Source organism: Pterocles gutturalis, unplaced genomic scaffold (genome assembly GCF_000699245.1).
Source record: "Pterocles gutturalis isolate BGI_N339 unplaced genomic scaffold, ASM69924v1 scaffold45437, whole genome shotgun sequence".
NCBI classification, from domain to species: Eukaryota; Metazoa; Chordata; class Aves; order Pterocliformes; family Pteroclidae; genus Pterocles; species Pterocles gutturalis.
Genome location: NW_010109588.1, coordinates 71,252 through 94,794, shown reverse-complemented (window position 1 = coordinate 94,794; position 23,543 = coordinate 71,252). Strand labels below are relative to the sequence as shown.

At 37.9% G+C, this 23,543-nt stretch overlaps 1 protein-coding gene across 1 annotated transcript in view; it reads left to right on the top strand.

The window, feature by feature from the left end:
- Positions 1-23,543, top strand: part of WWC2 (WW and C2 domain containing 2) — a 52,115-nt gene that overhangs the window by 5,309 nt on the left and 23,263 nt on the right. Inside the window, 8 exon segments of the mRNA XM_010073020.1 lie at positions 688-767; positions 4,130-4,259; positions 4,919-5,065; positions 6,039-6,112; positions 10,669-10,911; positions 15,763-15,852; positions 17,694-18,325; positions 21,848-21,968. Of these exon segments, the coding sequence (XP_010071322.1) occupies positions 688-767; positions 4,130-4,259; positions 4,919-5,065; positions 6,039-6,112; positions 10,669-10,911; positions 15,763-15,852; positions 17,694-18,325; positions 21,848-21,968 (1,517 nt within the window).

Sequence of the window (23,543 nt, the reverse complement as noted above, 5' to 3'; positions counted from 1 at the left end):
TAGTGTACTCATATCTGCTAATATCTGAAATAGCAATATTAAGATTAAAAAGCAATTGAGCATGCAAATTTAGGGAAAGTAGGCAATATTTTGCCAAAGACATTTCTTTTAAAGAGACACATATATTTATGATCCAAATGTGTTTAGTGATGGACGTCTTTGAATTAAATGAATGAGAATTACGTATTTAGGGATCCAGTGTCTGGAAAGCTTTATAAGAAAGGATGGTTCATGGGAGAAGGAAAAGGAAAAAAAAAAAAAAAAAGAGTCTGCACTGTTGTCTTTTACAGTGCAAATTACGTGAGAGCTTCCTGGAATGAAAAAGTGAAAATATAATAAGCCTAAAAATAAACAGGCATGTCCCTGTAGGACAGTGGGAATGCATGTTTAACAAGTGAGAAGTAAATTACACATTAAAGTTCTCTCAGGTTTAATAACACAGTGTGGTATCGATACAAATAAGGAATGTGATTTAATCTGCTTGTGTCCCTTCAATACTAAAGCACGTTTCCCATAGACATCAGGAAGAGAAAAGATCCTTTTGTTTATAATATGTGTCAGTAGAGCAATTTACTCTCTTTTTTTTTGTCTAATCTGTTGTGGAGAATACATTAATTGTTCAAAGCCATGTGTTGCACCATTTAACAAGATGAATTTTCTAACTCTTGCTTTGATTTAACACACAAGGTTAAGAAGCTGAAGAGGGAGCTCTCTCAGATGAAGCAAGAGCTGCTGTACAAGGAACAGGGCTTTGAAACACTGCAACAGTGAGTAAAAGAAAATAGTTGAAACTGACTTAATTCAGTTGCCTGAGTTCTTTTTTTGGCATGGAATTTAATCCATACTATGTGAGAGAATTATTGGGCAGAAAATGAGAATCTAATAAATATTTTTGTTGCAGTTAGGAAGCAGGAAATCTGTAGAAATGGCAAACCTGTTGTGCAAGTGTTAACGTCTATTCCCCCTTCTCATTTTTTTAGCATGAGGTAGCTTGTTTTGCAAAGAGGCAGAAAGAAGGAAAGTAGTTAAGCATCCTGAGGAAGAATTTACCTGCTTTGTGTGTCCCATTTAAAAAATTAAAACAAAAAAATAGATAACTTAATTAGGTCTGTCTTTCCTTCTTCCCCACCTCTGAGCTCGAGAGAGACAGAGGAGTGGGTTCTGTTCTTGGAGTACAAATGGTGCACAACTGTGCAGGGTTTGAAACGATTCACAATTTGAGGATTAGAGACCTGACTTTCTTTGTTCCAGTTGCTGGGATGCCTGGTGTCCAAAGGGCTGATACTGAACTAGGTGAGCATTCTGGGTATTTAACCAGTTGGATTATTAGGGAATTAATTTTTTTCAGTCTGAGCATTCTCCTGCTGCTCCTGACTTACAAAGTTGGGCCCTAAAATATTAAAGATTACTGAACCTGTCATCACAGAGAACTTGCTGCAGAGGAAACCTTGCTAACAAGTGTGTTTTCTTGACTAATGCAAACAGAAATTTAATAATACTAGTTGTTTTTCATATTGTGGTATGTACCCATACATCTACACAGTAAAATGCTGAGCTGTGTGCTCTTAGTACACTAGTTTCAGTAGAAGAAGCAATGTTGCAGTGTTAATGTAATACTGTCTGGATTCGTTTACCTTTTTTCTCAGGATCTCCTGTGTACGTCAGTGTACTATCAGATAAGTAATAATCTCTATCCTGCAGAGCTTGGAGAATGTATAGGGAAGGTGGGCAAAAGGTGGGAGAAGGAAAGTGCATTTCAGTCTTCCAAGTAGAGTACTAAAATGCAGAGAAGTGATTTGCAAAGGATGACAGGGCATCTGTGTTTAGGACCGAGAGAATGGAGTCCAGTTCCCGGTTCTAACCAAAACATCTTGTAGGCTAATGCCTGTGTATTTTAATAGATCTATTCTATATAGTAGGAATTATCTTAAGTGTGAGAAAAAAATTCTGGTTCAGGAAATGGCCAAACATAATTAGCAACGTGCCAAAATGGAGGGAAAATATTTTTCTGGTATGAAGAGTTTGAAGTCCGTTGGGAACTGAAAACCCTCAGCACCTTAGGAGGATGCCCGTCAAGTCTCTATCTTCCTTCGTTTTGACTAAAACAGAAATGTGAGATTCGTTTGTTATTTAAATATATAAAGAATAGCGAGGAGTGAAGGGAGAGAAGGATAGTTGATTGAATTTATTTTACCATAAATCAGATGTCATCTGAAGCAAAATTTAGAAGAAGAAAGACTTATTGATTCTAAAGCTTAAGGTAATAAAAACTCGTGCTGCTATCCCAGGATTAAAGGTTAGCCAGTCATGCTGGTTTTATTATACTAATTCAACAATGAAGTATTGTTTTAAAGCAGCTTGCTCACAAGCCATTTTGATAGGAATCCAAAGCATGTTTCAGAAACTGTCAACAGCATTCCACAGAAACACAATGGATGTTTGTTTTTAAAATTTAGTCAGGCACTTTCAAACAGTACTAATCCCATTAATTTAAAACAGGAAGATGGAATATCTTATATGTCAGAAATCCTTCTTATCCATCTTAATTATATACAGAATAAAGTAGTTGTGATTTGAATGTGGCACATCATATTACTAGGCAGTATGTGGTTTATTACCAAACTGTTCATTCATGATTGCAATTGTTGGCATATCCTGTGTCTGTCTGACCTTAGCAACCTGATAAGTTACCAAAAATTGAGTGTTGTCAGACAGTAACTGTCTGCCTAGGAAAGACTTTGAGGAACTTTCAAGCTGAAACAAATATGTCCTTGAATGGGAACCTGAGTGCTGAGTCACATAAATAATTTTCTTAAAGAAATGCAGTTCTAGTTTGCACAAAAAGTGAAATGTGGAGAAACAAAACCAGACATGCCCACAGCTTTAAAGACCGTTTTGAAACCTTGGTATCCTTGTGCACAAAAGTGGAAGTAAAGTAGAATGCTGTTACAGGTGTTTCTTGAGAGTTTCTGTCCTTGCAAGGGATGCTCGAAATCACTTCTGATCATTACAATGTTTTTTCATTCTGCACTCACAAGGTTAATGTCTTCTAGCAAAGATGATGGATGATAAAAACAGAAAACCAGTTGCATTACAAAAGAATGTATTCTCTACTAGATGCTTGACTTCTGTGAAGATGCCTGTTGTTTTTAATTTTGTGAAGCACGACTGCAGTCATTTCTATGATGCTGTGGAATACTCAAACTAGAGCTTGGAGAAGTGTGTTGACAAACTGTACTTCTTGAAGTAAATAAGGAAATACTAAAATGAAATATCTTTTTATCGCTAAGCTTATAAGCTTATTTAAAAGTTACAGTGTTAAAAATAGTTGATATTCCAGGAATTTAATACATTGTCCGATGTATGACATATGGTATTAATTATCCAGAGATTTTGTGAATAAAGAGAGCCTGATGACTGGCTGAGCAGAACAGCTGTTCTGGACTGTTAATGCCTAGGATTAGGGTGAACAAGAGGGAAGCTGAGACAAGAGTGGAGCTGGTTATGTTTCTTCTCTGCAAGGCTGATTAGTACCAAGAAGCTTGCCTGTCTGCCCATGTCATGACATGAGTCTGGGTAGAGGGATACTGCTAATAATAAACTCTCGTTCTGTAAGGATCACAAACAGTTAATAGTATGAAAGGTGTACCCAAAGCTCTGCTTCTATGCTGCAGAGAGTTATGGTGGGGATGGGAATTTTGACAGTTGTCAGCAATACTGGTGTACTCCTGGTAGCGTGTGTAGGATGTAGTGCTCGGTGCCCCTTATGTCTTTCAAGACTGGATCAACTAGAATTTCTTGTGGAGTCTCTGCCTTTGATAAGGCCCCAGTAGTTTAGCTGATGTGGTTTATAAGCCAACAGAATTATTTTTTCATGAAATTTCATGATGTCAGCAAAATCCATCCACTGAACACTGTGTATGTGTTAGCTTGATATTTTTGCCAAGGATTAAATAAGTATTTAAATGGCAACTTCAATGTCCTTTTTCCTCTTTGCATGTCTGTTACAGAAATGGTGTCTCTTATCTCCTTCCCTTCTGTTCTCTAACTATTCTTCTGCCTGAAGCAGAACAGCAAAGATGTTAGTATTATTTTCTGTATCCAGTATTAATATTCCTTCTTTCCACAGAATTGACCAAAAAATGTCTGGAGGCCAGAGTGGGTATGAATTATGTGAGGCCAAAGCCATCCTGAGTGAACTGAAGGCCATCAGAAAGGCGATAAGTTCCGGGGAGAGAGAAAAACAAGATTTAATGAAGGTATTTAGAATAGTTGATGTAAATTTTGTGTGGATTTGTTTTAACATGGGTGACTTTCCTGATTATAAGTACTTTGGATTTTATACTTTTTTTAAGGGATTCTCAAAACTCTTTGAGCCAAACGAGTATTAAAATCAATTTTCAGATGCAGAAACTGAAGCCTGTGACTTTCCTGATTCAAAAATCCACTATATGTCAGTCAGAGAATATAGATTTCTGAACTTGTATATAAGGTACAATGCAGCTGTTACTTCTAAACCACAGTCTAAAATATTAAGTGGACAAAATTGAGAGATGTGTTTGAGATGCCTGGCCATTTTCTAACTCCATGAAAGTTTTCCAAATTTGAATTGCCCTATTTGCTTTTCTGAAAGCAGATCTTTTTTTTTAATTAGCCAAGTATTGGTTGACACATTAAAACAAAACAAAAAAAAAGAGACAAAACCACATGAGTAGTTTTTACATTGTCACAGGTGTTGGTCACCCTTAGTGTCACCTACCAGCTGCTTGCTTGAGAGGATAGTTTGCTTAATATGAAGTAAACACAGAATTTTTATATTGGAGTCTTTTACGTAAACATCTTTTGGAGATAAACTGCTATAAACACATTAAAGTACAAAGGAACTTTAACGCCACCTCCTTCTCTGTTTCCTGGACAGAGTCTTGCAAAGCTGAGAGAGAAATTCAATCTTGACGAGACCACTGGGACATCTGAGAGAGACTTGAGTTCCAGCTCTGTAAACTCTCAGCTGTGTTTTTCTAGACAAACTCTGGATACAGGGTCTCAGACTGACATTTCTGGTGAGGTGAGCTTTTTTTCCATTTTGTCAAGTGTAAAGAGAAATAGAATCAGAATGCTGTGGTTAATGGCATTGGAGTCAAATAGTTATTTACTGTTGCTGATAGGTGTATATATATACATGTTTAAAAGATAATTGCCTAGAGTCAGTTATCTGATTTTTTTTTCCCCCTTAAATTTTATATCAAGTTTCAGATGAACTTTCTACATCTGGCATGAAGTGTTTATGACAATTTGATATAATCACATAGTTCCAGTACAGTGAAGATCAGCATAAGTAGATAGTACCTTTTGGATCTGTCTACAGGGTATGTTTCACCTTACAGACAATTCAATATGAAGATGGTTTTAATTTTCAGAAACAAGACCTTGGAATTTAAATGTGCAATTTCATTTCACAAAGATGAAAAACTATTAGTGGAACTACTTGTTCAGTGATTCATTAAAACCTCCTCTGTTTCACTGACAGTATATTTACATACACAGAAAGCTGTGCTTGATTTTGCTACCTTCTTTGAAGTTCTGTGAGATAAGTTTGTAAGGAAGAGACTGTACAATGTTTTCCAAACAAACAGCTAAGCTTGTCTATGTTTTGTAGCATGTTTATTGAAGTCTTAATTTGAAATGTGCTGACTTGGTTCTGAATTCTGGGTTCAGTGGAATTCAAAGTAGGAGATCAAAATTTGGGTGCAGTCACTGCAAGACTCCTTTGAAAATACTCTTGCTTTTCTCTGATGGCATATGGACAATTGGTAGTACAGTAGTTAAAAATAGATGAACTGGATCAGAAGAAAACCGCACTGTTTTGTACATCTGAGTAGATGCCTAACTAGACATTTAACAGCAAATCTGTGGCTGCTGGTGGGTGTGGTTTTCTTTTTTTAAGTTGCAATTTTTCTAACCTGCGCATAGGTTTGATTGATTCATATAATAGCTTTACACAGTAATAAGGCTAATATAATTTTCTTTTTTCTCAACAGGTTGGAGCAAGAAGTAGATCAAATTTAGCAGAGAAGGTCAGACTAAGTCTTCAATATGAAGAGGCAAAAAGAAGGTAATAGGGTTAGTTGCTTTGTTAAGTTAGTCTTGAGCTGGCAATGTGTCTGAGCTCTGCAGCACTAACGTTGTGCTCGCAGTGACATCTAGTGGGCGGCTCTCTGGAGGCACTCTGGGCATTTCTGCAAAGTGTTTCTTTTCCTCCAGAATGCAAGCAGACTTTCAGGAGCAGTCGGTGCTTTTGAACAGTAGATTTTACATTTAATGCTAAGTTGTATGCGTTAATAAAGAAAATGCAGATGGTGACAAATTAATAGCAGTTCCAGGATTCACAGAATCATAGAATCATTTAGGCTGGAAAAGATCTTTAAGATCATTGAGTCCACCTGTTAACCTACCATTGCCCCATCTGCCACTAAACCATGTCCCTAAGCACCACATCTACACGTCTTTTCAAGACCTCCAGGGTAACTCAACCACTTCCCTAGGCAGCCTGTTCCAATGCTTGACAACCCTTTTGGTGAAGAAATTTTTTCTAATATCTAATCTAAACCTCCCCTGGTGCAACTTGGGGACATTTCTTCTCGTCCTATCGCTTATTGCTTTGGGGAAGAGACCAACACCCACCTCACTACAACCTCCTTTCAAGTAGTTGTAGAGAGTGATAAGGTCTCCCTTGATCCTCCTTTTTTCCAGACTGGACAACTCCAGTTCCCTCAGTTGCTCCTCATAAGACTTGTGCCCTAGACCCTTCAGCAGCTTCATTGCCCTTTCTTGGATTAAGGGAATAGAGTGAGCTGGCTTTTCACTGAAAGGAGTCGCCAGGTCGTTTATGTCCATTATATTTCTTTTTTGGGATCATCATTTCAGTTTACTATGCTACGGAAGGCTCGTCAGTTTTAGAGTTGCTTCAGACTTCCAGTGCAGATTTAGTAGGTTTAATTATTTCTTTTTACCCTGTAACTCTGGATAATTTAAATACTTCTTAACGCTATGGGGTTGTTTTTTTTAAATGAGTTTAACCTGAGGAGAAAAGAAATCAGGAACTGCTCCACTGAAGAATGTGGAATGCCTTTCAGATGAAGTTCTGCAGTGGTTGTTTATGAAAGCAGTGCCATTTTGATGAATTGCCACAGCACTGATGAATGGGCATCAGAAAGCAGAACCTTCCGAGTTACAATGACATGTCTTCTGGTGCACCAGAAGTGCTGCATAATACCAGGGGAAGAGTTACTATTGAAAAAAAAAAAAAGTGTGTGTGGGATATCTCTCTAATAATAACTTATTGTGATGTATTATTTTCTAATACTTTTCACAAAATAACACTCTTCCCCAGATGAAAACTGTGCTTAAAATGCCATTTATCTGAGATTTAAGTATTATTTCAGTTGGAATACTGTGGCACGGTCAGTTAGAAAACTAGGAAAATAAATTTGCAGCTTATAAGTACAAAGTAAAGGTATAGTTAGTTTTTTATGTTTTAAAGGCGGGAGGCTGCACAATCAACATTTTTTTGCCTAATTTCAAATATAATACCTTCCTCATACGGAATGTTAGCTACTGTCCTTGCTGGCAACAACAGTAATCCTTTATATCCTCATTATGGATCATAAAACTTTTATTATATAATCAATGCACTCAACAAAGTGTGCTAAGGTTATTGTGTTTGTTCAGTATTGAACATGTATGGTTTTGGCTCAGAATCATCATGTACATAATATTAATTGTCAGATGGTGTTTTAGATGCAGATGGATGGCATTTTTTCTCAAGTGTAATTGATCCAAAACCAGATCCTCTGTTTTGACTATGTCATGATACCAAGAAGTCTCAGCATTGTGTTTTATCTCTCCTATGTAGAAACAAAAAAATTCCTGGCAGTAAGTCAGTTTACCACTTCTAACTTAAAAAAAAAAAAAAAAGTAAGTACAGTGTTCAGAGTATGCAGTACTGCAGCACAAGATCTTACTTTCTCACAGATTAGTCAACCAGAAACATGGGTTGAAATTTCAGTAGCTCATCTACTTACCTTTGCATAACAAGTATTTCTGCTATATAACATTAGTGTGTTTCAAAGTTAAATTATCTCCTTTTAAATGGTATCTATTCAGTTTTGTCTGAAAACTGGCCAGTAATGAATATTCTTTTCAGCTTTAAATAAGACGATCATATGCCTTGAATACACCGTATAAGTCTTTAAAGTGTTTGCACATACTGGTTTTATCTGTGAGTACAGGGTGAACTTAAAGTGTACATATCTTGGAATAATGAAGATACATACCAGTTTGTGCATACAGTTCAGTACCTAATTACATCCCCCGTAATTATTATGGCCATTGTAATCATCGCTATAATTTAATAAGTATTCACCATCTTTTCTGAAATGCTAAATGTGCAAATTGTTAGTTGTTTCATGTTAAAAAAAAGTAAGAGAGAGGTGCTTGTAAGCTAACCTCTCTAATTGAAAAGTATCAGGTAATTTTGCATGTTGCATATTTTTTTGTTGCTTAGCCAGCAGAATGTCTTGAAGAGGTGGAATGTTGGTGTTAGTAACTATGCTAAATTCAGTTGCGATTGTTATTCAAAAGGATCTGATACAGCATGCTGACAGTCCTATCCTGATGTGGTAAAGATCTGGCTAGTATTCCTTGTTGACCTGTTGAGCGAGGACTTCCTCAAAAGAGTGAAACCAGTTCAGTTTTCATATCCATCTAGTCTTTGCCTGTCTGATAAGGCAGCTGAAAAGAGTGTCAGTTCCTATAGCAGAGAGTTGTCTGTAGCAGAGGGAGCAAAAGAACTGTTTGGAGACCAGCATCCCATCCCAGAAGCCCTCAAACAGCTGTCAGGAGCAGCTACTTTCAGATCAAGATTAGCTAGAACCAGTGACCTGGAGATCAAAGTCTTACCATTTCATTATCCATCTGAAATTATTTGGTTTTTTCCTCTGAGTACTGCTCCTTTAGACAGCTGTTGAATATACATGATATATGTAACAGCTGAAAAACATGTTGAAATGCTTAATTTCACTGCTGATAGTATTCTGTTTATTTTGCAAGGTTTTTTTTGTGAAAATACCTTGAGTCAAACTTGTTCTTGCAGGGGTTTGGTGGGAGTATGGGTTGTTTTCATTTTTTAAGCTGTTGTTTTTTCATTGAGATGCAGATGAGAAGGAAGTGCTACCTATGGAAAAAGAAAGGGAGGGAGTTCCCCTTAAGCTTCTAGTATAAGCAACGGGACAGTTAGATTCAACATTAACTATTCTTAGATTTGACCATAAATAAATGCCTTAATGTACTGTAAAATTAATACCAGAGATGCAAAATAAGCATGATATTATTAGTTTTGTTAATCACAGAAAACCAGCTGGAAAGAAGAAAAACATTTTCCCAGAAATCTGGCAGAACTACATAAAGATTATACATACCAAATTATCTGTGTGTATTTATGAAGCATGGCATGGGTCATTACCTTAGGTAGTGCCTGGTAACATAGAAGTTGCACAGACTTTTATCAGTCATTGAGCTGACTTTAGGTGGATTTAACTATGGCAGTTACAAATAAATAAAAGTAACAGGTCAGTTCCTCTTGCCCTAGATTGTATGGGAACATCTTTCTATTTTGACTTCTCCTTTCTCTGTCTTTTTCCTGGCCTTCAAGAAGGAGGTGCAGAAGGCTAGGAGCTGTTACATAGTTCAAAGCTTCCATATCTTTAGCTGTGCAGCTGGTTCAGGTGTGGCTAAGATTGGAAGTAACTGAAAGTTATCATCTTATTAGGTATGTGGCATCTATAATGGGAATTTTTAAACTTTCCCAGAGGACAATGAGTCTTTATTGCAAAACCTGCACTTTTTAAGCTATGCTGCTGAGCCTGTAGACAGAATTTTTATGGAGACTAAATACTGGAAATAACCTGTCTTGATCAGGGCTGAACTACAGTACAATAATAATGTAGGGAAGTTTCTGCTTCCATTATATACGTGTATCTGCACAATATGCATGGACAACCAAGTCTTGGGTGTCTTAACTCTGTGATTTGACTTCTGCAATGGGAACAGCAGTTGCACAAAGTCAAACTTTTGAGTTAATAATCTTCTTTCTCTTTAGGTGGCTGCTGTCCGGTTAACCTTTTCTTTTAACCCCATAGAAGAACAATGTTTTTGTCTTCTAATATTTGCTGACACGCATGCTGCTGAGCACCTTGCTATGATGTGTGTGTTCTTTGCCCATGGTTGTTGCTGTTTATGAGGAGCAGTCAGCCTCCAACAGCTTAGGAGAAATCCATCATACTCCTAGATGAGTAAAGCATAGTGCCACTATTACGGTACCAGACAGATCAGTTTCAGTAAAGCTTTTATTAAAGTTGTGGCTTTTACTTCAACTTGGCATTTGAGCAGGAGCAAGTCATTTTTAATGCATGTGCATATTGCTGTCAGCCTGAATAGGTGGCTTTTCTGGCACAGTCTGCATTCTTGGGAAGCAAAACTAATTAAAAGTATGGCTTTGGGTAGAAAATGTTGTTATATCCTGATACCTTTCAAACTATTGAATCACTTCTCTCTTTGCTGGGATTCGTGTGCTATACTGGGCTCAGACAAATCTGCTGTGTTTTATTTTAGCGTGGCTAACTTGAAAATCGAACTGTCCAAGCTAGATAGTGAGGCCTGGCCTGGGGCACTGGATGTGGAAAAGGAAAAACTGATGTTAATCAGTGAAAAAGAAGAGCTTTTAAAGGAACTCCAGTTTATTACACCACGCAAACGTACTCAAGATGAGCTAGAGCAGCTAGAAGCAGAAAGGAAGAGGCTTGAAGAAGAGCTGCTGTCTGTAAAAAGCACACCCAGTCAAGCACTTGCAGAAAGGTAAGGGGTTGTCTTTTGCTAATACTAAACACTGCTTTCTGCAGTCTAACCTTTGTACTCATGACAGACCCTGAACTATGCCTTGATGGGCTGTTTTCCTTCAGTAACTGTTCTATGTAGATCTTAATTAAATTCGTTATTAGCCCACTGGGCAGAAACACAAAGAAGTCTTCTGTACTGTGAGAGAATGTGAACACCCTGTATGTGCTCTGCAATATCAGTTGCTCTGCGTTTGTTACCAGCATGAAAATGCCTGTGACAGATGTTAAATAACTGAGGAATGTCAACATACCAGCAGGAAGGCAATACATCATTCACTCGTTTCTGATAATAGCTGTAAACTATTTGAACTCAGGTTACAAAGATTATCTTGATTGTTGCAACATCTGAAGGCTTTTCATTGTAAGTTTTATTACATACAAAAATGCAGCCAAAAGGTGTGTGGAGGGGGGAAGTTTAGAGGAGGAGTATAATTACTGCAAAACTTTCCTAACTTGCTGCTACCTAACTGGTAAGTGAAGCAACTCCCACAATAAATTGTTTTATCTAGATTCAAAGTTCGAGAAAATCAAAGGTGACTGTCACAAATGGACCTTCCATCAACTGCAAGTGGAAATAAATTTATGGGCACCTCTAGCACACATAAAATGCAATAAACACAAGATGTCATTGGGTGTACAGTGTAGTGTGGCTTATTGAAGTAAAACAATCAGCATTGTAAGTAAGCCTTTCCTACTTCCCTCTGCTAGGAAACACCTGCTGTTGCTCCAGTTTCACTGAATGGCGGAATTCCTGTTAATGGCATTAGAAGCTGGTCTTAAATTGTAGCTGAGTAGTGAGGACTTTTTTTTGCTTACAAAGGACATGTGTGTGTATTGGGCATGATTTTTAAACATATTTGTACATTTTATGATAGCTTAAACTGCATTATATTGATAATCCAAATGTGTTTCAGAAGAAGCGTTGTGTCCTACTGGAACTTTTGCAGGAGAAATTACCTGTCTGTGTTAGTAGTATGTAAATTATTATGAATCTGTTGCTTTCTGTCTTCCATTAATAAATTGAGAATAAGGGGTCAATAATAAAAACACATTCACAAATTAATAATTTGAATCTAAGATTTTGATAATACCCTCGTGTAACTAATATATAAATCTTGACTCATAGGTAGCTGGTTTCTTGTGTTTGGATTTGCTTGTTAAGTGCCAAAGATTGTTCCGCACCTGTTTTCCCATACATATCAGATGCCAAACTTGGAGTACCAAGGGCAAGTAAAATTGTCTCCCACTGTCAAGAAAAAATGGAATGGCAGATTTTTTCCATGTATATTGATACAACCAGTTGTTAGAGCTTAAACTTTTTCCCATCTATTTTATTCAAATTTTTCTCCTTTTGATTTTTCATTCCTGAAAATGTGGAAATTTTTTTCTGAGGTTACTGTAAGATTTCATGTCATACATTGCTGGTGGAGGTAGCATTTATGGTGACTTCTGGCTTGCTTTTTAGCTATTTCAGTGTATCTGGAGCGAATTTCTACTGGCAACTGTTTATGATATTAAAACTTTATGACTTCAGAGCACATCAACTCTTTCACACCAGGCTATTTTGAGGATTATTTCTGGTGTGTCTGCTATAAACATAAAGAAAATCTTCAATTTGTAGGATTCAGATGGTGAAACTTTTCCTTAAATGTTTATTTGATAAAAAGTTACATTAAATTGTATCAGATCAACCATCAGCATTTTATTTGTTGGGGATGAGAAAGATTCTTCTTTCTATTGTCAGTGGAGGAGCCACACCATCTTCAAAGTGCTGCACTGTTGTTGCATTACTATTTTCTTTCTTGAAGTTTCATGAATGCCTTAGGTTTCCAGTGTTTTCATGGGCACTGATAATGAACCAACAGTGGAAGAAGCTATGGATTGTGTCAGAGCTTGATGTGAGAAGGATTTTTTGGTTTGGTTTTGAATTTTGTTGGTTTTTTTGTTTGGGGTTTTTTAAAGTTTTTTCTAAGGGGAAAGACACAGAAGACTTACTCCGACTTGAAACAAAAACATTATAGCATAGCCCTGGGTTATTTTGGAGTAGGATGCTGAAATAGCCACTAGTAGATGTACTCAGAATCAATTTACAGAAGGAGGATATAAATCATATCAGCTTCACAAAAGCAGAGACAGGACACACTCTGACTGCTTTAAGAAGCCTCATATTGCAAGAAATATCTGGATTGTGGAACTGTTGAGACCTATTTGCTACTCTTGCCTCAGTGTTCATGTCAGGGAGGTTCCATTGCTGCTTTAGTCCTTGGCAAAATCTTCTAAGTAATCACAGGCGTTTAAACAGATGCATAGACTACTTGATTGTGCTGTTGCCCGCAAAACTGGTCCCTGCTCTTGTGTCCGTCATGAACAAATATGTCCACATAAGTTTGCACGGAAAGGGGAGGTATCTGCATTTTAACTTTTTAATGTATGTTTTTAAGATTCTATGCCCCTCTCAGCAATGCTACAATTTAAGATCAAAACTGGAGAAAGATGTCTCACTAACACTCAAGTTGCTCCTGCAATGAGTAGTAGGTTACTTTAAATAGGAAGCGTGCAAACAGGAGAGATCGCGGGAGACCCATGTCAGAACAGGTAACGCAGTGGTTGTTTAGGTGTTTACAGGGTGGGATATTAAAGTTCCTGCTCATGCTATAAAGAAGGAACGTTCATTGCTTGAAAGTTTTGGTGGCTTTTTGGTTTGTTTTGTTTTATTTTTTAATTTGGCCTAATGTGGAATGAAAAAAATTCCTTGAATCTCAGGTTGTTGTGAGATAGTAAAATTATTTCCTGTGTGTCTTGGAACTTCCAGGAGTGACTTCTAGCTTGTGTTTGTGACTTGTGCTAACATCTTTCTGAAATTTACCTACTACTTTTAAAATCACAAATAGGTCAAATTACATCCAGGAAATAATTTTTTTTCAGGAGCTAAATTATATAGGATAAATTACATTTCATCAACCTCCCTAAGATAATAAAGGAAAACAAACTTGTGCTTTGGAGAAAAGACCCAAACAAACCCTTTAGTTTAATAGTACAAATTCAGTGGAACAGCTATAAGTGTCTGTTTTGAGGACTCTAGTCAGAGAAGTTCCTAAGCTTTTATTTTCCTTTCTTGCCTTTTGCCGTTGGTAGTTGAACACGTACAGTAATTTTTGTGCCTCTTCCTTGAGGGTAAAATGATAGTTCACTATTGAAAAGCCACAAAAGAGTTAGTGAAGAGCACTCTTGGTTAGGAAAAGCAGGATAGACTAGGCTTTAAAAGAAGGCAGAAGGCATTAATAAATAATAAAATGGTAAGAAAGAGCGTCTGATACCATAGATGAACGTAATTATTGGTTCAGAAACTCGTGTGTCTGTCTTCCTGGGCAAAGAATGAAATGCCGTGTACGCTTTTAACAGTCTCGGCAGGTACTGGCAGATGAACACATTATTGTGGTGTAAGAGCACACACAGCGTAGGCAGTGGAGTGGAAGTTCACACCCTGGCTGACCTCGGAGTAACTTATTCACCTTTGCATAACCCAGATTTACTCACTGAATAAGCATGGGTGTAAGCAAGTGCTTTTCATGCTTTGTTGAACTGAGGACTTAATGTCTTTTTACTGGTATCTGACATTCAAAGAGAGTGAATTCTGGGAACTCTTGAGTATTTCATTTAGTTTGCATAAGAAAGCAATGGTTGGTTTTTGGTTTTTGTTCTTCCAAGTGTTCTCTGCATTTGAATTTTAATTTATACAGCCTTGAGATGCCAGAAAGGCCAAAGGAAATGTTTCTGAGAATGAACATCAAACTTTTTTTAAAGAAGAGGAGGTCATTTCTTGTCCCTCAGATTTGTTGCTTGAGAACTTGTGACATGTGTCAGTTGACTGAGCAAGGGCTAGAGGGGACTATACTAATCTGCAGCTACAGGAGGGTTTTAGCTGAATCCACTGAGGGAAAACAATTTGTTTGGAGTTGAAAATGGAGTGGTAAAAGGGAACCATAAGAAGAAAAATCACTGTAAAGGTTAGTGAATCCTTTCTGCTAGCAGCCAGCCAAAAGGAATGGGAGAGTTCTACCATTTCTGGTTTTAGAGCTAGGCTGGATAACAGTGCAGGGGGAAATAAATCCTGCTTTTTCATAAAGGTGAACCTTGATAATGAGCACTGCAATGCTGTATGGCTCAGAGGTGATGAGAGAGCTGTTGAGGATGGAGAAATCTTCACCAAGGACTCCTAAATACAGTCCATCATCTCAGAACTGTGCACTTGAATGCTGTTTCAATTTACTGTGCTTTTTCTCTAAATGACGACTCTGAAATCAAAGGGAGTGCTTTAATTTTAGACTTCCTGCAGTGCTATCTGAAATTCTTGAATTATCAGAACTAATAATAAGTGTTCTCTTTTTTTTTTCCCCTTAAACTGTTAAGTGAGGAGCCAGCCTACAGCATGGCTTTTTAAAAGTGTATTAGTGCAGATCTTGGTTTCCTGAAGTTGCAGCTGCTTTTCCAGTGCTCAGTCTGTTACTCTTTTATTGGGTGCACGTTCCCCTTGGTACAGTGTGAATCTATCAACACTCTGCTTGCTTGCACATTCAGCAGGCTTGTTATAGTGCTTAGTATTCTGCAGGTAAAGTCACTCTGCTGAAGTGGTTAGGGTTTTATGGTAGGACTGAGAGCTAACACACTCTCTTGGATTTTAGTAGTTGACAACCAGATGAAAACATGAGGGATGAGGGATCTTCACTTTGCTTCTGTCTTATCTGTCAGGTATTTTAGTTTCTAGATTATTTTGTAGTGCTTTCCTATACTTAACGTTCCTCTCTTTCAGATTGAAATTGGAGGAGAGAAGAAAAGAGTTGGTACAGAAACTTGAAGAAACTACGAAGTTAACTACTTATTTGCATTCACAGCTTAGGAGGTGAGACTGTACTGCTTAATGTAAAGCCTGTTTTCAGCAACAGTCTAGTGGACCTGGATGTCTGAACTTCATTCTTAGGTTTTTCTCTTAGCTGGAAGCTGAACAAAATTTGTGTAATATTTAAGTAAGAAAATGCAAGTCTAATGGCTTCAGGCTTTTGCCACCATACAAACCTGGTGTACCTTTGTAATTTCAGTGAGCACTCAAGACTTGATTGAATGGATTTTTTTGTGCAGCTTCTGTAATTAAGCAGGGAGACATTATTTTGCTTCTGCATAAATAAATAAATAAATAAATCTGGAACTCTTTATTTGGTCATATCTCCAAAATGCTGTTAGTGAGGAGACCAAATGGTTTCTCAGAGTTCTGTCTAAAATTAGTTGTTAGACCTGTAGCCTTTATTCTGTATAACTGGAGAGGCTCAATGAGTACGTGTGCATGTAAATACATATGTGAATAGTTGATTCTGGTTTTACTCTTCAACACCGACTTACACTTTCTGTAGACAGAGAAGTACCCTCAGCAGGATATTTTTTCCTGATAGTCATTGATTCAAAATCTGGCTCTGGGTTTATGAAATTTACAGTAATAACAAAAAGGTAATCAGTTACAGCAACTGTGAAGTCAAACTTACTGCTCTTATGGGAATTCTGATGTTTAATGATACATGTAACTGTTCCTAGGGAAGAGTTTCTCACTTCTGGGCTGTCTCCTGGTCTTCCAAACCATGTGTCCATTATATTTATTTAGAAAATCATGAATTTGGTCAAACTCCTTCCATATTACAGTGGGACAAACCAATCAGACACGGCATTTACCAATTCTCTTAGAAATGAAAATGGAGCTTTAAGACGAAAAATATTTTTAAGTGTTCTGTAAAGGTCCTCTCGCAATAAGGCATGCCATCGTACTCCTGGGATCTAGGCTGGCTTAGCCATTTCAAACATCTGAGTCAGATCCCATAGATTCCATATTGATTGGTGATTAGTTAGGGAAAGCTTCTTTAAATATTTTTTTTTAATTTTGTGCTCTTGTTTGTTTGGACTTGTGGGTCTTTTTATCCTGATAAAGGCAGTTTTCTAGTCCAGTGGGAAAATTTTAAAGGATGATAGCTTTGTTATTGTTCAGTGAACATATCTTAAGTGTTTAGAAGAGGCTGCTTTGAATTATTTTTCCTGACATTTTTTCCCAGCAGAGTCCTCCTGAGCCAAGGCAGTGACACGCAGTTTCTCTGGCCTGGCAGGGCTCCTTATCTTCTGTTCTTAACAGGAAAAGATTGCATGTTATCGCCTTTGCCATGCTTATGTAGTTGGATTTACTGTGCATGTAGAGGGTGTGTTGTCTTACAGATGCAAAGCAGTTCTGCTGTAAGTCATCTGCTTCTATCTGCCATCTATCGCAGGTGCTTGGGCAGAGGGCAGGCTGCATAAATTGCTTTAGAGGTGGCAGCACTCTGCTGCTGCCATAACCTACTTCCCGGGGTTCCCCTTCCTGTCACTTTGACCCCACGAGTGCCCACATCAGAGTGGAGCAGGTCCTTTGAGGCGATACAGCAGCTGAGAGGGCTCCTGTTACTACTGGACCCGTTTGTCGAATCTGCAGCCTTCTCCAGAAGAAAAGGGGCTTTGGCAACAGGCCATGAGCTGGATAAATTGTGCTGGTGGTGTGCAGGTTGGGCACACTGATCTAAGCCAAGTATGGGTGCTTAAAATATATAATGCCCCAAGCAGCATTCAGTTGTAGATTGTTACAATGCTGCTCCCAATCTTACCTCTCCTTGTACTGTTTTGTGCTGCTTTAGTTTAGTAACATCAGTTTACATGTTTGTGCTTTCTTTGCAGCCTCTCAGCTAGTACACTATCTGTGTCTTCAGGGAGCAGTTTGGGATCTCTGGCATCCAGCCGAGGATCTCTGAACACGTCAAGCAGAGGGTCACTAAACTCTCTCAGCTCCACGGATCTCTACTATAACCAAGGCGATCAAATAACAAATCTGGACTATCAGTATAAACTTGACTTCATATTGCAAGAAAAAAGTGGTTACATTCCTTCAGGGCCTATCACTACTATTCATGAAAATGAAGTGGTCAGTTCCCATGGGAGACCGGGTTACAGTGACTCTCCTTCAGCTGCAGACCATCCCAAATTGACTGAACCTCCCAAATCTGTGACATCGCTGTCTTCCAGATCCTCACTGTCCTCTTTGTCCCCCCCAGGCTCCCCTTTGGTTTTAGAAGCTGCATTTTCAGTGTCAGCTCAGAATTCCCCCCTGCATCACCTCACTACGGACTTTGAAGACTGTGACCTTTCAGGTGATTTTGCAGGCATTAGTCTCTGTGAGAAACAAATGTTATTGGACTCTGAAGTCAGAGCAGGATCTCAGATTCCTACAGAAGATAAAGATCTTAATGAAGGCATTAGGCAGCCTCTGCCTTCTCCACATGAAGGAAGTTCAGGTAATAAAAAAATCTAATGTAAAACATATATGTTACATTAAAATTTTGAACTAACAGCTGGCTCTTGCCTGAGGAGGTACCTCACATAACTGAAGAGTATCTTGATCAGCATACATTTGCCATGGTGGGCAGTCAGTAATTCTGAGGGGCATTATGTAACTTTTAGATTTGGGTGCAGAGAGCTGTGATCACCCTCATTCCATCTACATTTTTCAATAGCTATCTCAGAAGGAAAGTTCATATACTGCAGATTCTCTTGAAAAAATAACAGAAAAACCTGAAGATGGATCTCAAAGTCATGGAGGATGCACAGTGTTCCTTGATGTTCCTAGATATTGTCAGGATGTATGGGGATAGAGCAAAAATACCCTCTACTGTTTTTTGGTAACCTGAAATCAGATACTTTGTTTCTCACTGAAGAGCAAGTTACAAGCTGACATCCTCAGTAAAGGAGCTTTTTTGACTTAGAATTATTACATGTGTATGAATATCTCGTTATTTGAACCTGCTGTCACAGAAAGATCGGCAGTTCATTTTTTATGTGAGTTGAGAAAAACAAGTGACCACAAGCCATGTAAGTTACAGTGAGACTCTGCCCATTTTTAACATGGTTTTCCATTTAACATAGTTTTTCCATTTTATCCCTCTGTTAGAGCTCCTAAGCTAGTCTAGGCTTCTCCTGCAGTCAGTGAGTAACTTCCAAAAGGATGAGTCATCTCATCCTAAAACATTTTTCCATTTAAGGAAGGTGGGAAGAATGACCTTGTGAGTTATTGAGGTATCCTTGGTAACTAGTTATGGTTAACTTTTGAGATGGCTGAACCAGGTGTAACAAATTCCCCTGCTACTAGTCTTCAGTAAAAGCCATGCAACATACTTAGTCATCTTATATTGTCAAAGCCTTTGGCAGAGTCAGGACTCCAAAAATCCCAGCTGTCAAGAACTGATGGCTTGTCCTCAGTCTTAGAGCATTGATTTTGCTGCCTTTTGTTAGGGTTGACAGTATGTTGTGCTTTCTCTGCACAATTATTGACTTTTTCTTGTGTCATTCTGTGTCATAGCCTTTAAGTATCTTGCAAACCATTTGTGTGTTTACTTTACACAGTGGCTCTGTTTTCCTAAGGAAGAACTGAGGGAACCAGATTCCCACTAGTGCTGAGCACTGGCAATCCTATTTGAAACCTGAGCAGCACCTAACATTCCCAGCTCCCCATTTCTGGGCCTGAGTTGATAGTGAAGCAGCTAACTAAGGAGTTTGGGTGTCTGAGAATATCTACAGCTTAGCCCTGGAGAGTGCATTGTCCAGGTTTGTTGCCAAGCTTGAACCCTTGTGCCTGGAGTTTGCCAATTTTTAATAAAAGTACCTGGACATATTGATACAGGCATGTATTTTAATGAGAAATTTGCTTTTATTTTTTTATATCTCAAGGATTTTTTGTAACATCTGTTGTTGGTTAATTAGATTAGTTTACTGCAGCACTGTATTGACCAGAGCAATGTGGCACCAGAATAGAAATGTATGATATACATAGTACAAGTTGGGAGACCCCCTCTGGTCAACTGTGCAGAAAGAAAAAAGAAATGGAGTAATGTCCTAATGGTCTGAACCTCTAAAATACAAAGTGGAAAAACACGGAAAGGGATTTGGGGGGAGGGGGTCATTTTGTCCTTTGTCTTTTCAGTATAGTGGAACACAATTATTTTCCTTTGTAGCCATATCATAAAAGGTGGAAAAAATAATTAATTTTCCTGCCCATATTTCAGGAGCATATCCTTTCCAAATTAACAACACCTTTTGGACTGTCTGTCTTTGCAATCTGGCTGCAATTCATCTAGTCTGAAAACTTAATTTAAGATGGTTTGGAATTTGTGAACAGATAGGGCTATGAGGAATTAAAATTATTTTTAAAATTTATTTCTTTAGATCATTATTTTCAAAGGCATCATGTGGTTGTCTAACATTTTTGAGCTTTTTTGAGGACCTGTTACTCTGGATAGTGTCAGGTTATCTTTTAAATCTATAACTAGTTAAGGTTTTAAAATACAAATTTTTCCTGTGATTCTTCATACTGATATTTCCTCATGTAGGGTCATACTTAAGATACAAATTATCTTTAAACCTGTATTGATTACCAAAACAAGCACTCAAATTTTGAAAAGCCAGATATTAATTAATTATGCTTCAGTACCTCAAGTTTCCACAGTAAAATGGGTCTCGTGGTGAGTTTTCAGTACATTAGCATGAGACATAGACCTGGGGTTGGTTTGCCATTTCTATTCCAGTTTCATTCTTGGAACTGCTGCAATGCTGATGGGGAAGGTTTTCAACAAACTCAGCTGGAGGCATAAAACCTGCATGGAAAATTACTGCCCACACACTTAAGTTCTACAAGACTACAAATCTGAATACTGCTGAATCTCAACTTGCAGGCAGACAAGCATACCCAAAGACAGTACAGCTAGTATTTAATTCATGTAATAATCAGCATTGGCTCTTTAGATGTAGTGCTCACCTGCTCCTCTGTCTGTCTCTGACATCTCTGTACAGGTGAACCATACAGATATTTTCTCCTCTGCACATGTCCCAGCTGTCAGAAACCAAGTTGGAATATCATGTAGTTCTTCCACAGTCAGTCTCTGTCATTGTCAAAGTCAATTCAGGCTGATGTGATCATTCCTAAGGGTAATCAATAAATCATGTCATCACCTTCACCTCTCACGTGGTGGGGGAGAAGGGAGAGAGCACTTCATCATCAAGGAAAAAGCATTCCTCCTGCCATAAATAAAAGCACAAATGTAACAATCAATCATCTAATCTGAAGCCTTAAATTTTAAACACTTAACAAGATGTAAAGTCACGATTCAGGTGGGGATGATAATGCACACCAATATCCTCACCCCTTGGCAGATAAAAGTACTGCATAGCCCCTCAACTTACTGTGCTGCAGAATGTGGCTTTCTGGGAATGCTGCTGCTTCACTGCATGACGCTAGCGTATAAATGCAAGCTGAAGATTAAAGCTAAGGAGTAGCTGATAGTAAAGAGACCATAGCATAAAGTTTTCGATGACAGCAAACCAGAGATTTTTAATTTGTAGCAGTTACATTGCCAAGGAAAGGGCATCTGACTGCTGAATATTTAATAAACAGTAGGCAATCACTTTGCATGTAGCTGAAGTGTTACTAAGTGCAGAATGTGAACATGGCAAATACAGCTTTAAAGATCAGAATAATGAGGGTTAATAATGAAGATACTGAAGGATAATAACTAGCTCAATAGATATGGGTGATGATAGGAGCCTGTATCTCTGGGAAGGAATAATAGTTGTACATTTTCAAGTTCATCACTTTGGTTATATCCCTAGCCAGAATATGTGATAACAGCAGTACAGTCTCAGAATGTTTAATGATGTAGAACGAAACTACTCTGTGATACTGAGTTAAGGGTCACCGCTTTCAACTTGACAACTTTCTAAGCTATGCGCTTCTCTCTTTCTGACTATTAATCTCTTGGACTGATTTTTTTTACTTCTTTATGTAGGTGACTTACCACGAAGAACAGCTAGTCACCTGCTTGAGGAGAAAACAGCGTGTGTATCTGCTGCCGTGTCTGATGAGTCTGTAGCTGGAGATAGTGGTGTATATGAAGCTTCTGTGAAACAGTAGGTTTGGGAAATAATGCAAGTCTTTCCACCAAAAATTTAAATGTCTATAAGGAGTTATACAATACCAGCATGAGCTGGTATTGGTCTTGCCTTTTTTATAAATGTTTTGTCCTTTTGTATTGAAAGGAAGGCACATCTGCCCAACTATGAAGTTTGATTGCTTTTTTAAGCTAATAAATTTGCGTTGGAATGCTTGTATAACTTAGCTGAGTAGCATTAATATGCTACTTTCTAATCCTAGCTTTTTTCTTGCTAGAACTTTTCCTAGGAGAAAAGATGTATTTGAACTATATGGGTTCTGCCATGTGGCTGTATTGACTACCCAGAGTGACTCTTGTTACTTCTTGTTTTGTTTAGATACAATCTTAAGATTACATAGCATTTTGCTTAAGTATTTTCTTTGTAAAAAAAGAGGATATAGGAAAGATAAGAAAATCCTCAGTTGTAATGTTGGTATAAAAATAATCCAGGGTAGGGTTTAATGCTCATGCTTCACTGTGGTGAACAGGATACAAGAAATGTATTTGCCATTGTTGCTTTCTGAGAAGACTTCTACAGGATTCTTCATAGTTGTTTATATAGTGTTGTCTGGCAATGAGAACAATGAACTTTAGACTGCATAACTATTACAAACTGTGAGAGAAACTAAAATCTTTATTTTCCACCTCAGTTTTGGCAAGTTCTTCACATTTAAGAATTTTTTTCCTTTTGAATATTCAGAGAGATGTTTTAGCAAGATGCTTACGAAGACATAAATGCATGTCTTCTGTTGCCAGGCTAAATGCTTTTCTATTAGGACAGGTAAACATGCATTATGGTATCATAAATGGGTTTTATTGGCCTCTGATAAAATTACTTCTACTTGTCAAGCCTTTCACAAATTAAAAGGTAATAAAATAGATGAGACCAAATAAAAAAGCTGAAACACAAAAGGGATTTCTCATTAAGTGTTACAACGGCCATTCAATCTCATCTTAGGTCACGGACCCGTATTTCACACTGAACTCTGAATCTTAGTATTGGTTTGCTCCACGTCTTCAGTTAGACCTAATGCAACTTCTCAGGCTGAAATAAGCTCCCATCTACTAAAAACTCAGTCTTCACTTGACTGAGTGGCTGTGACTGTGTATTTTGGTTCAATAACCACTGTTGTCTTTCCATTTTGTTTCGATTCTGAGGCACTGTGATCAAAACTTATTCTCTGCTCTAGTTATAAGACCAGAGGATAGAAATGAACAGACACTGGATCAAAAGCCATGGGTGTTCTGTGGACCGAGTCTTTAGCTGCCCTCTCCAATGACTGCAAGTGGTGGGATAGCTGGAAAACTGAACAAATTCCTGTCTTCTTCCTGTTTTTACTTGTGAAAAGGCAAAAGACAACAGTTGCATCCCCTAAGCCTGTGTACAAAAGGAAACTCTTGCCATTTGTGTAAACTGAGATGTACAGACACTAGTTATTCTGTGATAGCTCCAGGTGTGGATACTCTTAATTCTTATTGAGTAGGAAATAGTGAAGAGGGCATGAGTGTCTGTGTGAGTTGCTTCTGTTTAGTAGAAGTGTCTTTATGAACA